The 14,328-nt window shown below is 38.4% G+C and overlaps 1 protein-coding gene across 3 annotated transcripts in view; it reads left to right on the top strand.

Moving 5' to 3' along the window:
* The window catches only part of arid4b (AT-rich interaction domain 4B), a 36,277-nt gene that overhangs the window by 6,254 nt on the left and 15,695 nt on the right, over positions 1 to 14,328 (top strand). For all 3 annotated transcript variants that reach the window (XM_049481085.1, XM_049481086.1, XM_049481084.1), the window contains exons 2-12: positions 1,946 to 1,997; positions 6,295 to 6,405; positions 6,894 to 6,959; positions 8,302 to 8,392; positions 8,702 to 8,781; positions 9,643 to 9,737; positions 9,877 to 10,012; positions 10,641 to 10,720; positions 11,165 to 11,241; positions 13,244 to 13,392; positions 14,044 to 14,116. In XM_049481085.1, coding sequence (XP_049337042.1) covers positions 1,992 to 1,997; positions 6,295 to 6,405; positions 6,894 to 6,959; positions 8,302 to 8,392; positions 8,702 to 8,781; positions 9,643 to 9,737; positions 9,877 to 10,012; positions 10,641 to 10,720; positions 11,165 to 11,241; positions 13,244 to 13,392; positions 14,044 to 14,116 — 964 coding nt within the window. In that variant the 5' untranslated portion in view covers positions 1,946 to 1,991. The remainder of the gene's footprint in view (positions 1 to 1,945; positions 1,998 to 6,294; positions 6,406 to 6,893; positions 6,960 to 8,301; positions 8,393 to 8,701; positions 8,782 to 9,642; positions 9,738 to 9,876; positions 10,013 to 10,640; positions 10,721 to 11,164; positions 11,242 to 13,243; positions 13,393 to 14,043; positions 14,117 to 14,328) is intronic.

The following is a 14,328-nucleotide window of genomic DNA, read 5'->3' as shown; positions in this document are numbered from 1 at the left end:
TACAAGAAAGTGCTTATATCCGCACCTCTGTTTTTTGTGTATTTAATGTAGTGTTAAAGTAAAGTTTAATACACGCAATACATACCAAATAAATGAAATGAACGTTTATTCAACATACTTTTGCAAAGCTGGCTATATGTCTGGGTAGGGTAACGTTACATTCGCTTTAGCTGCTGTTTAAGCTTGCATGTTCTCCGGAGGGGGCGGGCTGCGGCTGGGTCTCTGGCCGGGTTTCGGTGCTGTGTGCTCGGCTTGGGGGAGGTCTGGGTCGGGGTGCCGCTGCTGAGAGTAAGCAGATGGAGTGACAACATTGCCATAATTACAATAACAGCAGCATCAGTAGCAGTATTATGACGGGAAACGTCGCCACCTCTCCGGGTTCGGTTAAGCGCCTCGCCGCGTCTGAATCGACGCTTTTGTAGGAACGAGGCGATGTCTAGGCGATTATTCGTCTCTCCGCCGGAGCGCTTATAGCTGACTGTCTGCTTTCTGGCGGAGAAATGGCGTCATCGGTTCTGCTGTAGCGCAGCAGACATTACCCTAACTCTCCCCACAATCTAGTCTCTCTCTCTCTCTCTCTCTCTCTCTCTCTCTCTCTCTCTCTCTCTCTCTCTCTCTCTCTCTCTCTCTCTCTCAGTCCTTGTCTCTTTCTCAGTCAGTTCAGCAGTTCAGTTTGCTTTATTGACATGAGAAAATTGCATTTGTATTGTCAAAGCCTTTGAGACAAACAGTACAGTTACAGACTAATGGGTACAACAGCATACACAAATAGAAGTGTGTACATATACACACATACATGCATACTTATACACATACATATATACATACAATCTGATAAAAAAAAAGTAAATGTAACAAAAAAACAAGGAAGAAAAAAACAAATTGTACTAAAATATGTATGTGATTAAAAAAAATACAAGTGTACAATAATTATATATTTTTCTACCTCTGTGTCCCTCTTGTCCCTCTCTCTCTCTCTCTCTCTCACAGTCCCTTTCTCTTTCAATTCAATTCAATTCAAATAAAATAGTGCTACACTACTCTACTACAAAAACTGAGTTATACAGGTTTAACAGTAAAGTCCTCTCTCTGCCTGCTGCTGGACCTGCTGTACTGAAGCAATTTTGGCTCATTATTATTATTATGACAGTTTTTACGGGCTCACTACTCACCAGAACCTTTAGTTTTTTTGCGGACAGTGTGAGCAGAGGGGGCTGCAACAATGGCAGAGCTACTAATTTGTTTTTATATTTTAGAAACTCAGAATCGGTATGAGAAGGAATCAGTTTCAGAATCAGACTGGACTGCTTCACAAAACCAACACACCAAAACAAACACACAGTAGCTGCAGCAGCCCCAAACTTGTAGCCCACTCAGATCACACACACCTCCAGACTGATGCAGAAGTCAAATACTATCACTGTTGCTACTAATAGTAAAGACAATCAGAATCTGATCTCCAATTCCTTTTTCATTGCTTTTACTTTCTTCTTCAGTTCTCTTTTTTGTTTAAACACATTATTTTTCTAATATTTATCCCGTGTTTACCCCTAGTTTAGCTATGCCAGCTATCCCACTCAGTCAGCTGCACTCCCCCTATCACTAGCAGATGTGAAGACTCGCTCATGCCTCCTTCAATACATGTAAAGCTGCATGTAAAGTACATATACAATATGCAATATATTGTACTTCCCAAACCTTTACAGACTGCAGTTAAAAGAAGAGGAAATACTACACAATATAAACATGGCCCAGTTCCAGCATTTTTGAGAGGCACTGCTACTGTCAAGTTCTAAATGAGTTAATGTTTTTCATAAAATTGTAAAATGTCTCATTTTCAGCATCTATTTCTATAATAATAATAGTTATAGAATTAAAATGTTTATAAAAGAGTAATGACTACTTAATATAGTAAACTGCTGTTATTTTTTCCTCCTTTTTAAAGGTAAAGATTTGAACCAACCGTCCATCTGGGATCGTTGTGGACAGAGATGAAGGTAAGCTATCTGTTACTAAAACTTTAAGTCTTCTACATTTCTCCACCTCTGAATCTGCTCTGAGTGACAGAGTGCTGATTATGAATTTGGGAGGTATGCTCTGGGTTAGATGAGGTGATCAACATAACTGATTGATCTGACTTGTTAACAAGGAAGTGTTTGGGTTGTGTGTTGATCTGGCTGGTTAACACGCAGGAGATGAGGTTGTGTGTGTTGATCTGGCCGGTTAAACTTTATGTTGAACAAAGTTAATCCATGTGCTCAGAATTTAGGGCTGAGATGGAGCCATCAGGTTTTGATGTGGAGCTTTTTCTTTTGTTGATGTAGTATGTGGTTTAACATTGTCTTGCTGAAATACACGTGCTCCAACCCTCTCTATAGCTGTTTTCTTGCAGTGAACAGTCTGAAAAATCAACCAGCCAATACTTATGAATGCATGTTTTTTTAGTTGTTATTTTTTCTCCTTCAGTGAGGTTCAAAACAAAGCTCAGATTGAGAGCAGGATTATTGTACAGTGTGGAAAAGCCTGGGAAAGCCTAATTCCTCCTGCTCCCTCTCCTACACCCTGCACTGATGCCAAACAATGAAAGGCATTGTGGGTTGTTTTTTGTTAGGGTTTTCTCTGATTCTATTTCCACTCTTTGTAAGATTAGCCAGTTGTCATGACCAGCTGTAGAGCTAATAGACCTTCAGAGAGAGCCTGCTCCTTGTAATGCCCACATGATTACAGGGAGCCAATCAGAAGGACTGTCAAAAATATACGTTTTGTTCAGGCTTTACACCCTGAACAACTCCTGTAAATAAAATAAAAAAAATTCCAATACTTTCAAATAGGTCTGTCATGATAATTACACTATCGATTTATCTTACAATTATATATCTTATGATAAATTACTATTTATTTACAGTACTAGTTAAAAAGTTTGAATACTACATGTCATTCTGTGTTTTTTCTGTATTGTTTTCTACATAGTAGATTCATATTAATTTTTATAACAGAACAGAACAATTCTAAGCCATCCTAAGCCCTGCTCTTGTTCTGAATGAGTTGAAGTGCAGAATGGAAGAAAATCAGCAGCACGTGCTCAGCACCTCTGGAACTCCTTCAAGACTAAGGTGTACTGAAAATTGATATATTGAAGTATAACAGTATTTAAATTTAAAATACTATAGTGTTTTTTTTAAACACACTATTGATTATTAATTTTTAGTTTATATGAAAAGATTGCTGTTAGAAGTGATTCATTTAGTAGTTTGTGTAAACTTCACTCACTAGATTGTCATTCGCATCACATGTAATACATGAAATAGAATTAAATTGTTATGTCACAGTCCAGTTCCACCCAAAAGAGCAATTACCGTATGTAGATAGAAAACAGAATAAAATGAGAATAAAATATAAAAAATACATAATATGCATAATATGAATAGTTAAGTAGGGAAGTAGCAACAGCATGAAATCCAGAGCAGCATAGATGAGTGTGAATGAGTAGTAGTAACATGATAAAGTGTCTCAGTGAGAGTAAAGTGTCAGTGTTGGTTTAAATATCTTGTTGTCCCTGAAAAGTGTCAGTAGAGTGTGTTTAGCTGGCTGAGGTTTAAGAGTCTTACAGCTCATTAGATCCCACTGTTCTGATTGGATTAAAATAGTAAATAAATGAATGAATGAATAAAATGATTAAAAATGTGTTACGGGAGTGAGTTGTGCTTGCAGTGCATTTTAATATTTCACAAATATATTACTTAAAATAATTAATAATTGTTTCTTTGTCTGAGTAATTCCCATTATGTACTCATGTACTCAGTATTATCGGACTGTATCCCACAGTGATGCTGCACCTGTAAAATGACTGCTTTCCATAGACAACTTTTAAACTACCTGTCAGAAATGATACAGAGCTACACCTGAGAGCAGACAGGAGATATGTGTAGGCGTGACGGTGTGGTGAACCACCAACCACACACTGACCACACAGTTTATATAAATACAAAGAGTTAGTTTCTTCTTTGTTTCCCGCCAGTATTACATAACCATGAGAAACCACAGTGCTGTAACAGTGACTGATGTAACTTTAGCTCAATCTAAACTCACTCTCAGCTTTTCTTACAGTTGCATTCAAGAGTTTGGGCATTATACCCCCCCCCCCCCCCCCCCCATTTTTCTCCAATTTAGCTAGGTACATTGTCCCAACCATTCAGCTGCTACTCATCTGGATATCTTGCAGAATTGCCGAGTAGCATCACAGCGCTAACACTCAAAGGAAAGCGCAGCGAGAGTGATGAGGGGAAAGAATGCCATCTACCCACCCAGAGAGAGCAAGGCCAACTGTGCTCTCTCAGGGCTCCGGCAGCTGATGACAAGCTGCATGACTGGGATTTCGAACCAGCGATCTCCCAATCATAGTGGCAGCACTGCTGGACCACTCTGAGCCCTAGTTTTCCTAACCAAATAACAATCTATTAACTTAAGTAAACAATTTCCTGCAATTGTCAGTAAACTCTCACTTCATATCACTTAATATATAAGTTAGCTTAAGACCACAGGTGAAGCTGAAGAAAGTTCTGCAGCATTTTTTTTCTGGTCTTATATTACAGAGCATGTTTAAGGTGTAATCACAGACGTTAGGTGATGTTGAGTTAGGGTACTGTGAAGGCCAGAAGCTTTGGCCTGTGGTTCTAAGCCCTGGGTTTGTATTTTTTTTTTAGTTTTGGAATATTAGATTATTTTTCATCCATCGTTCCAAAAATGCACATAAAAATACACATAAAAACCTGAATGCTAATATAATATATAATATGATGTATATTATTTAATAAATATATATATTCCTTTGAAAACATTCAGAAATTGTGATTTTAAAGCTGGTCTGAAAAAGGACTCTGAATGCTCTCCCCGAAACTGTCTGGTGAGTTTGTACTCCCATATGTGTGGTGGATGTTGTCTTATTGCCACTCGTAATCACTGTAGCCTACTTTATTTAAAACTTTTTGAGCAGAGGGTTCACTCTCTCCAGAAGCTGGGCTCTGATTGGTCTAATAATGATTATGATTGATTGTTGTGATCTGTTTGGATGAAATAATTCACCCCGATGAGACAGGAGATCTGGGTTGGACTGATCTGGGGTTGTAGGAGGAGTTCTGCTGAGTGAGACGGGCCGCGGGTCTAACGGCTGTTTGTATAATGGTAATGAACATCTGCCCGGTGCCCGCTGAAGATCTGCTGGGCAGAGAGCCACCAGCAGGCAGAGTGAAGGAGCGCTGGCACCGTGCGGGTCCACTTTGGCAGAGCTGTTCTGTCTTTAGACACTGAGAGGCCTGTTCTGATCCGAGGCTCGCTGCAGCGCTGTGTTTAATGTAGCAGATTAGCCTACAGCAAAGGTGCACTGGAGAACCTAAATCTTTATCAATACCATAAAATTATGTACAAAAATACTTAACACTGAGATGAAATATCAAAAGATCAAAGAAACATTTAAAAACTCATAACATGATCAGGATGTATCATCAGATATCAAGGAAACATTATGAGTTAAAGCACCAGCAGCTCTTTTCAGCAGAGCTTTAGCTTTAGTGTGTTCTTATTTAAACTGTGTAGTTTGTGGCCTCAGAACCTGCCCAAAACTATTCCCCCAGTTCCATTTCCACACTCTGGGTTGCCAGTTATAGACAACAACACGAAAACAGTGTGCTGCAGCCATGGAAATGGGCGAGCTGGCAATTTTTCTGCTGAACAGGTAATCACCGAGCTTCAGTTAGGTTGCTAATATATCTGGATAATAAATCACCTCAACTAGCGTAGTAGAGACGAGAGATTTTGGACACTGTTTTCAAAGGGATGTGCGGTGCAGATGTCTGAGTAGTAAATAGACTTGCGCAGTTGTGAGAATGAATCCTGCATATTCCGCATTTAGTGTGAATCAGTTTAGCATGTAGCAGCAGAGACAGCATTTATTATTAGTTGTGGTAATAATCTGGGTAATAAATCAGATTAAACTGCACCTGAACAGCCGTTTAGCTCAAACTGAGAAATATATTTAATAGTTGGGTTGGATTGAGGTCTGATCACGTTCTCATCACAAAAAAACTGCTCTGGATTTCTTTTGGAACCGAACCAAGACCAACTCTTCTTGTGGTACTACTGTTCTACATATTTACCTATACATGTCTCACTGTTTATAACTCTGCTGTTATTATACTGATACAGAGGTGTACAGTAAAGTTGAATTGGTTTTAATTGAGTTAATGTGTGAGAAGGTGTGTTTTGTCTTATTTCTCTTTTTGTCTTCTGTACCTGCAGACCCTGGAGGAGCCCCCGTATCTAACCGTGGGCACTGATGTAAGTGCCAAGTACAGAGGGGCGTTCTGTGAAGCCAAGATCAAAACTGCTAAACGACTCGTCAAGGCCAAGGTAAGATACTGCCTTAAACACCAGGGGCCCTATTTTAGCGATTTAGCTATTTTTTTTTTTTGCTGTGGTAAGGAGGTGATGGTCTGTGGTATTTTGCTTGGGGTGCGCAGTGCACACTGTGATCCAGACAGGGTTGCGCGGCCTTCTGTTGACTGTTGTCAGGGTTTTAATCGGGCAGTGGCGCACCTGTGTGGCGCACCTGTATGGTAGAGCCCATACTGAACAAACTGTATTTACCGCAACGTGTTAATATACACGATTCATCTGGAAATGCATAAAAGATTCTGTGTCCAAGCTTTGTTGTGTTCGATGCTAACACTTCCCTGAAAGTTTTACACAGCAGAAATTGATCAAAACTACCCTGAGAAACATTAAAAAGTTTAATCAAGCCCATTTTCAGTTTGTGCATCACTAAATGTTAATTCATTATAAATAAAAATAGGATGTACGAGCATTTTAACTTGTGATTAATCTGACCTGTATTTCAGGTGACCTTCAAGCCGGACTCGTCCACGGCGGAGGTCCACGACGAGCACATCAGAGGAACGCTGAAGGTAAGAGCAGAACAGAACAGAAGGGTACAGTGCAGTGATGATCTTCTCAGAGTGTGGGAATAAATGTAAAATATATCTATTGATCTATATCTATTGTTTTTTGGTTCTGGTCCAGTTCAGAGCAGTAGAGCAGTAGAACTGGACTGCTGTGCAGCTTCAGAACCGGGTTAGTGGGTTACTGACTCTGAGCTCAGCGTCTCTCACTTAATTATTAGCAGTGGTCTCAGCAGCTTCTTCACAGCTTCCTGTCTGAGTTAAAATCACCACGAATGATTTAATAAGATGCTGTTTATAAACTCTGCAACAAATGAGATTTAATTTTAATGACTGAAATATATAATAAAATGAACTGTCCACGTCCGCACTGCCAAGTCGTTGAGAATAGTGTCTATATGTGTGGTGTTGCGATGCTGGTGCGTAACGCTTTCTCACTGGGGCATGTCTCTATATGTAATATAATTTCATCCACCAGGGGAGTTAACGTTTTTTCACACTGTACGCCGAATCAATAAAAAAAGTCAATTTTTTGGTCTGTTTTAATACATAAGGCGCTTTGGATTATAAGACGCATTATGCGACACTAGTAAGGAACAGTGGTGTCACCATTGTCTCCCTTCTTATTCAGCAGGTCTCACTGTTGGGTGGCAGGATCTGTAAAGCTATGCTAAGTTAGGTAAACAAAACTGTAATTCCTAAATAAAATATATTTTAAAGTCAAGCAAGTGCTGGATGTTAATCTACACAGATTTATCTCCGAAAAACTGTTTATTTGGGTGAGTAAAGCGCTTTCGATTATTGACAGTAAAATTAGATTTCCAGATTACATCCCACACAGCTTGTTTTAACACGTTAAATGCGCAGAATTACAGTCCAATTTCCTCAACTCTAAAGGGAGAAAGAGCTAGCGCTTAGCACAGTTAGCAGCTAATGCTAATGCTTCTCCAGTCTCGGTGCTCAAGAACTAAACTGAAACTCCTGACTGGTAAAATTCATACATAAGGCGCACTGTCGATTAGGTGCGTCTTATAGTGCAAAAAATATGGTATATTTTTTATTGCAACTTCTTTAACTATTCACCATGTAAACAAGTATTTACCAAGTATTTGCTGCACATTTGTTGAAGAAAACATTAACTAACCTTAACTAGCATCACTATCTAAACCCCTTCGGGACTATGCCAGGACCCCTTTGCAACCCCCAGGTTAAGAACCCCTCCCTGATTTAGTCCATGCAGGAGACGGTGTGTGAACAGAAGAGGAATTTAGTATTTATAAGGGGAAACGTCTATTCTGAACTTTTCTCTGAAGTTCAGACACTAAACTGGGTTTTCTTTGGCTGTTAGGTGGGAGCTGTGGTGGAAGTGAAAAACCAGGATGGAGTCTACCAGGAAGCCACCATCAACAAACTCACAGACGCCAGTTTATACACTGTTGGTAAGTGGTGCATTGGTGGTAGGTAGGGCTGAAACATCGCTGCAGCCCATGTGGTGGGAGGGGCAGGCTAATTTTGGGTTCTATGATATGATTGGTCTAAAGACCAGTTTCTTCTGTGTAATATAGTGCAAGTGTAACCCCGCCCACCTCAAATCCAACAAAGAAAAACACAAGAGTGTGAAAATCTAGCTGAGTAAAGCTGAGGAAGTGTTGATTCTGTATTTCAGTCAGTGGTGGATCTAGCCTGTATCTCACCCTGGGTGTGTCGGCTATGTGTATGCAAATGAGCATGACCGTGTGTGTTTGCAGTGTTTGATGACGGTGATGAGAAGACACTGAGGCGATCTTCACTCTGTCTGAAAGGAGCTCGTCACTTTGCGGAGAGTGAGGTAATGAGCTTTACACCATTTTACACTGTTTACTCACACCTGTAGTGAATCTTCTGCACTTTTTTATATACGTTATCATAATAATTTTTTGGTGATGTAATAAATTATATATTACAAGCAATAATAAATATTCTAAGAATTCTTAGAATAATATTCTATGTATTTATAACAATGTAATTAAAAAAGAGACACACAAACGCACATTTACACACACATATATTTCTATACACACACACACACATATATAAGTACATGTACATGTTTTTAGGTATATTCTTATATTATAACTATTGACGTTAACGTGTGATTTATTTGGAAACTTTCATTTATATTTTCAAAAAATTAACAATCATGTTAAGTTGTGTCAAGTTCAGAGCCTGGTGGCAAAATTAGAGGTTTTATATATCGATTTTCAGAAGGGAGCTCCATGAAAAATGACTAACAACACCTTTTGCAATAATATATTTCTTATATGTATTTATAAAAATATAAGTGAAAGACTTGCTCAAATACGCATATACACACAAGATTATTCTTACCAGTTTTGTTCTTAAGTACATTCATATATTATTTTATTAGTGTTGTCAATGGTGACTTGTTAACACAGATGATTTATTATATATATTTTTTAATAAATCAAATCCAGAGCCTGGTGATGTATTAGCAGTTTTATATAGCAATTGTTCAGAAAGTAGCTAGATAACTTTCTCATGATTAATCACAGAATATTGCTGTGATTTAATCTGATTAATATTTTATATCCATTGAGACCACTATATGTTTTATGATATGATTAATATGATACAATGAAAGCAGCTGATATGTGTATAATGTTGTTTTTGCTGTGTGTTATGGTTACAGACGCTGGACCGGCTTCCTCTCACCAATCCGGAACACTTCGGAACGCCGGTTATCGGTAAAAAAGGCAACCGCGGGGGACGACGCTCCAACCCCATGTAAGTGTAGTGGAATTACTCTGAGGTGTTTAAATTTGAGCTGCTGGAGAGTGAACAGTACGGTTCAACACTGAGCTGCTCTTTTAGTGTTGTATATTTAATAATTATAATGTTTTTGGTTAAACTGTCTGTCCCACAGTCAGGAGGAAGAGTCGTCCTCTTCGTCCAGTGAGGAGGAGGGTGATCAGCAGCAGAATGAAGAGCTGTATGGGAAGGTGGTGTGTGTGGAGGCCATCGCTGCTGGAGATAAGAAGAAGAGCTGGTACCCTGCCCTGGTGAGTCTGATCCTTCCCTCTGAACACCACCAAGTTTTTTTTATTTTAAAATGTCCTGCATTTTTAAATTAATACTAAACTCATCTAAACTATGAAGAAAACGTATGGAATTAATTATTAAACAAAAATTAGTGTTAAACAAACCAAAATATGCTTTATATTCAGCTTTATATTCAAAGGTAGAGTCACCTGGAATTCAGGCTTTTAGTTAACAGCTGTGCTGCTGAACTCGTCAAGAGTTATTTACTTGAATTTCTTGTCTCTTAATAAAGTGTTTAAGAGCATTAGTTGTAAGGTATGTATACCTGTAACTCTACCTCTTTACTACAAGTGCAGTCGCTTTTAAGATTATCAGAAACATTATGATGGAACTCATCAGGACCGTCACAGGAAAGGAAGATCAAGAGTTTTCTCTGTTGCACCTCTTTCTGTGTGTTAAGAACAAATCAAAAATAAGTTTTTAACTTAGTAGAAAAGTTGTACTAGTGGTTTTAGCGATTTTGACCAGAGAATCAAGTTTAAATTAGCTGGTTTCTGATTGGTTAAGAGCCCGAGCAGAAATAAAACTGTCAGAACTGAGAATCAGTTCTAACCATATTGATTTTTGTGTTGTTTTTTATGGTTAAAGGTCATCTCTCCAGACTGTCATGAGGACGTAACGATGAAGAAGGATAACGTGTTTGTTCGCTCCTTTAAAGACGGGAAGTTGTGAGTATCTGTGTTTAAGTGTGTTTAAGGTTTCTGTCAGTAGTCAGTAGATCACTGTGTCCGTCTGTTACTGAGTCAGTGTGTTCCAGAATCTATCTATCTATCTAAACCAGAATATGTTTTATATTGTAGATTCAGGCTTTCAGTTAACAGCTGTGCTGAAGTCGCCAAGAGTTATTTACTTGTATTTCTTGTCTCTTAATGTGTTTGAGTTGGTTTACAGTGAATAGCTCCTTTTGAGTAATGTTCTAATCCAGATTATGAGAAGCAAGTACTCAACAAAATATTATGTGTTGCTTCATAATCTGGATGATTTGAAAACTTTTTGAAAAACATTTAATTAGTCGGTGTTTTCAAACTTTTGACTGATACTGTGTGTCGTGGTTATAAAGTATCACAGAATTAAAAAAATAATTTAAGTGAATGTGATCTTCTGCCTTTCAGTCACACGGTTCTACGGAAAGATGTGCAGGAACTGGAAGCAGAGGTGACTCCCAAAGTAGACGCCAGCCTCAAACCAGGTGAGAGAGCACAGACAGAAACCTTTTTTAAAGGCTTGACTAGGGTTGCAACGGTATGAGATTTTCACGGTATGATAACCGTCTCAGAAAATACCGCGGTATCACGGTTATCACGGTATCACAGTTTGTTACATATATTATAAAACTGACCCTTAAAGAAATTACAACAAAGGTTTTTTGTTCAATTAACTATTTATTGTAGAAACCTGGAACAATTATATAGATAATGTCTCCTTAAAAAAAAATAAGCTGTACACAATCAAGTGAAGGAAACCAGGTTTTTGCACTACTCTTAAGGGCATTAAGAGTGCATATAAAAAAAAAATATATATATATATATATATATATATATATATATATATATATATATATATATTTATATATATATACTCACACACATACACACACACACACGTTACACACATTACATGTCCTCTAAGAAGTATTTAAAATATTCAGTACAATTATTTAAGTTTAATATCTGATAAACTGAGCCTGGGTCAGTGTCTGATCAACAACTGTTGTAAACGTCTGTTTTACTGCCAAGTTGGTATATAACCAGATACTGCAGAAAGAGGGGATTTATTTCTGACATGATCCTCACAATAGAGATTTCTATTTTAAGGCTTTCACAGCGAGTCTGGTTTTAACATATGAAAAACAGGCACGTCAGAATTAGAAAATGAATGCATGTAAATGAATGGCGTCTTTCACATCCAGTCCGGCCAGGACCTTTACACGGACACGTGAATCCATCGTAGCACGCACTTCACGCCTGTACCTGCGTGCCCAAATTTCGGATAACTCAGCGCTTTTGCGGGCGCTTACCGCATGGGTTGTGCACGACTACAAAGAGGTTTTATTTAGGTTCAGATTAAAATTATAAACTAAACACATACTTTGCGCTGCACGGCGGGGTGGTGTTCTCGGAGATGGGAGAACAGGTTTGATGTGTTTCCTCCTTTAGCTGTGACTTTACGGCCACATTGATTACAAATCGGATAACCATCCTCGGGTGCGTTCGGCGGGTATCTGAAATAGTCCCACACTGCTGATTTTAGTTTAGCCTTTTTTTAGACGGACGGAGATTTGTTTAGTCTGATGCACTTTCTGCTGTTCTCACCGCTGTGTGCTGAGCAGCTGAAGCGGAGCAGAGTTGCGCATGCGCGGGTGAGTTTCTCCGCTGGCTTGCCTTTTACCGGTAATAAGCAAACACATACGGTATGATGGCATGTAAACGGCAATAACTAGCATTCAACTTAACAGGCTTTTTTTTTTTGAGATTGTTAACATTCCTACTGTTTTATTACTGATTAAAAGAAATACCTGCAGTGGAAGCTTTTGCAGACATGAACAGATATTTTGCATTTATCTTGGTATTGATCTGCTGCTGATGAATTCAATATGGAATTACTGGAACAGGTAACAAGTGAAGTGATATAAGTGGCAAAGATAATGCAATACACTTAATTTTTGTGTGATATTTAACCTTAAACATAACAAAAAAAAAAAGACATGATGCAGATACTTTTACAAATCTGCAGGTTGTATAATAAAAAATTACACATAATAAAATTGATAACACTTTACAGTAAGAATACATTAATTAAGAGTACTTACGACAGAGTGTCTCAACTAATTGACTCAATCAATTGACACAAGTTATTATTAATGATTAATGATTATTAACAAAATTATTAAGCATTAAAATTAAGTAATGTTTAATAATGTCTAAAATTTTATTTTTAATTAATAATGATTAAAGCTAGTGTCTTGTATTAACTACTGTAATAATAATAATAATACCATAGTTTTTATTGTAATTGTAGTATTTGAAAGTGGACACCAGTGTATGGAACCACTTCGATGTGTACACTTAATTTTTGTGTGATATTTCCTGAACAATAACTGAGGTGTCTGTCATTTTCACTCTACACTATAGTAATTATATTATATAGTAAATACAGTGTGTGGGCGGGGCTTGTGATTGTGTATGTTTCAGCTCTGGAAGCAGCGTGGGAGTTTCAGAAGAACGGATCGGTACCGAGCATCTGGAGAACCGAGGTGAAGGACGAGAGCTCCAGCAGTGAGGAGGAGGACGAGGAGGATGAAGAGGTGCAGGAGGATGATGGCAGCAGTGAGGAGGAAGAGGTGAGTCCACACAGCTGCAGTGACCCCATTACAACTGCAACTGCAATACATTAACACCAACATCTCTCTGGCTCCAACGATTAATCGACATAATCGATAACGTCGACTATAAAAATTTATCAATGTGGACTTTCTCTGTCGTCGCATCAATAATGTGTGATTGAGCGTAGTACACCCAGTGGGAGGGGTAATGGGCTCACACACTTTACATTTTTTGGAGACACGGAGAACGAGTAAACACACCAGACAAGAGACAAGATAACACCCATACCTACTGTTCATCAGCTCAATTATCAATCAATACATTTAAACATATTCTCAGTGTTTAAATCACACATATTGAGCATCTGTTGTCTCTGAAGCGATAGAGAAAAAGAAAGCAGACTTATTAGAGATATTGCAAGCTGTAGCCAGGGTTGCCAGGTCCTGCAAAAAACTACTACATTTTAATTTTGAGTTTTAAGTTTGCAATTAAGGCTTGTTGGCAGCCGTAATAATAATAATTTCACACCTCGTCCTTTGAATTTTCACCCACGACTATCAAACAAGCCCAGTTTGGTGGGGAAAACCACATACCTGGCAACTTGAGTTACAATTCAAGAGCGCAATAGACGGTAGGGGCTGATTGTAGTGTATTTGTTCTCTGTGCAGGAGGAGGTGGAGCCATTTCCAGAGGAGAGGGAGAACTTCCTCCAGCAGCTCTACAAGTTCATGGAGGACAGAGGTATTACATCACTGCGCTCTCTGTGTGATGTCATGTCATTCTCGGTATACGATAGGAAACTTTTGCTATAAGAACCGCAGTAAGGGGATTATCTGGTGTTTTACGGCTGTAGAAAAGCTCAACTCTCCTCTTTCTGCAGTTAAAATAAAGTGTAAAAAAAGTTCATATATTGATTAAAGTTCTCTAATAATAAATAATAATTATTGTAATCT

The sequence above is a fragment of the Astyanax mexicanus genome, chromosome 7 (genome assembly GCF_023375975.1).
Source record: "Astyanax mexicanus isolate ESR-SI-001 chromosome 7, AstMex3_surface, whole genome shotgun sequence".
In the NCBI taxonomy this organism is placed as follows: Eukaryota; Metazoa; Chordata; class Actinopteri; order Characiformes; family Acestrorhamphidae; genus Astyanax; species Astyanax mexicanus.
Note: the sequence above shows the minus strand (reverse complement) of the source record. Positions and strands in the feature narration are given on the sequence as shown.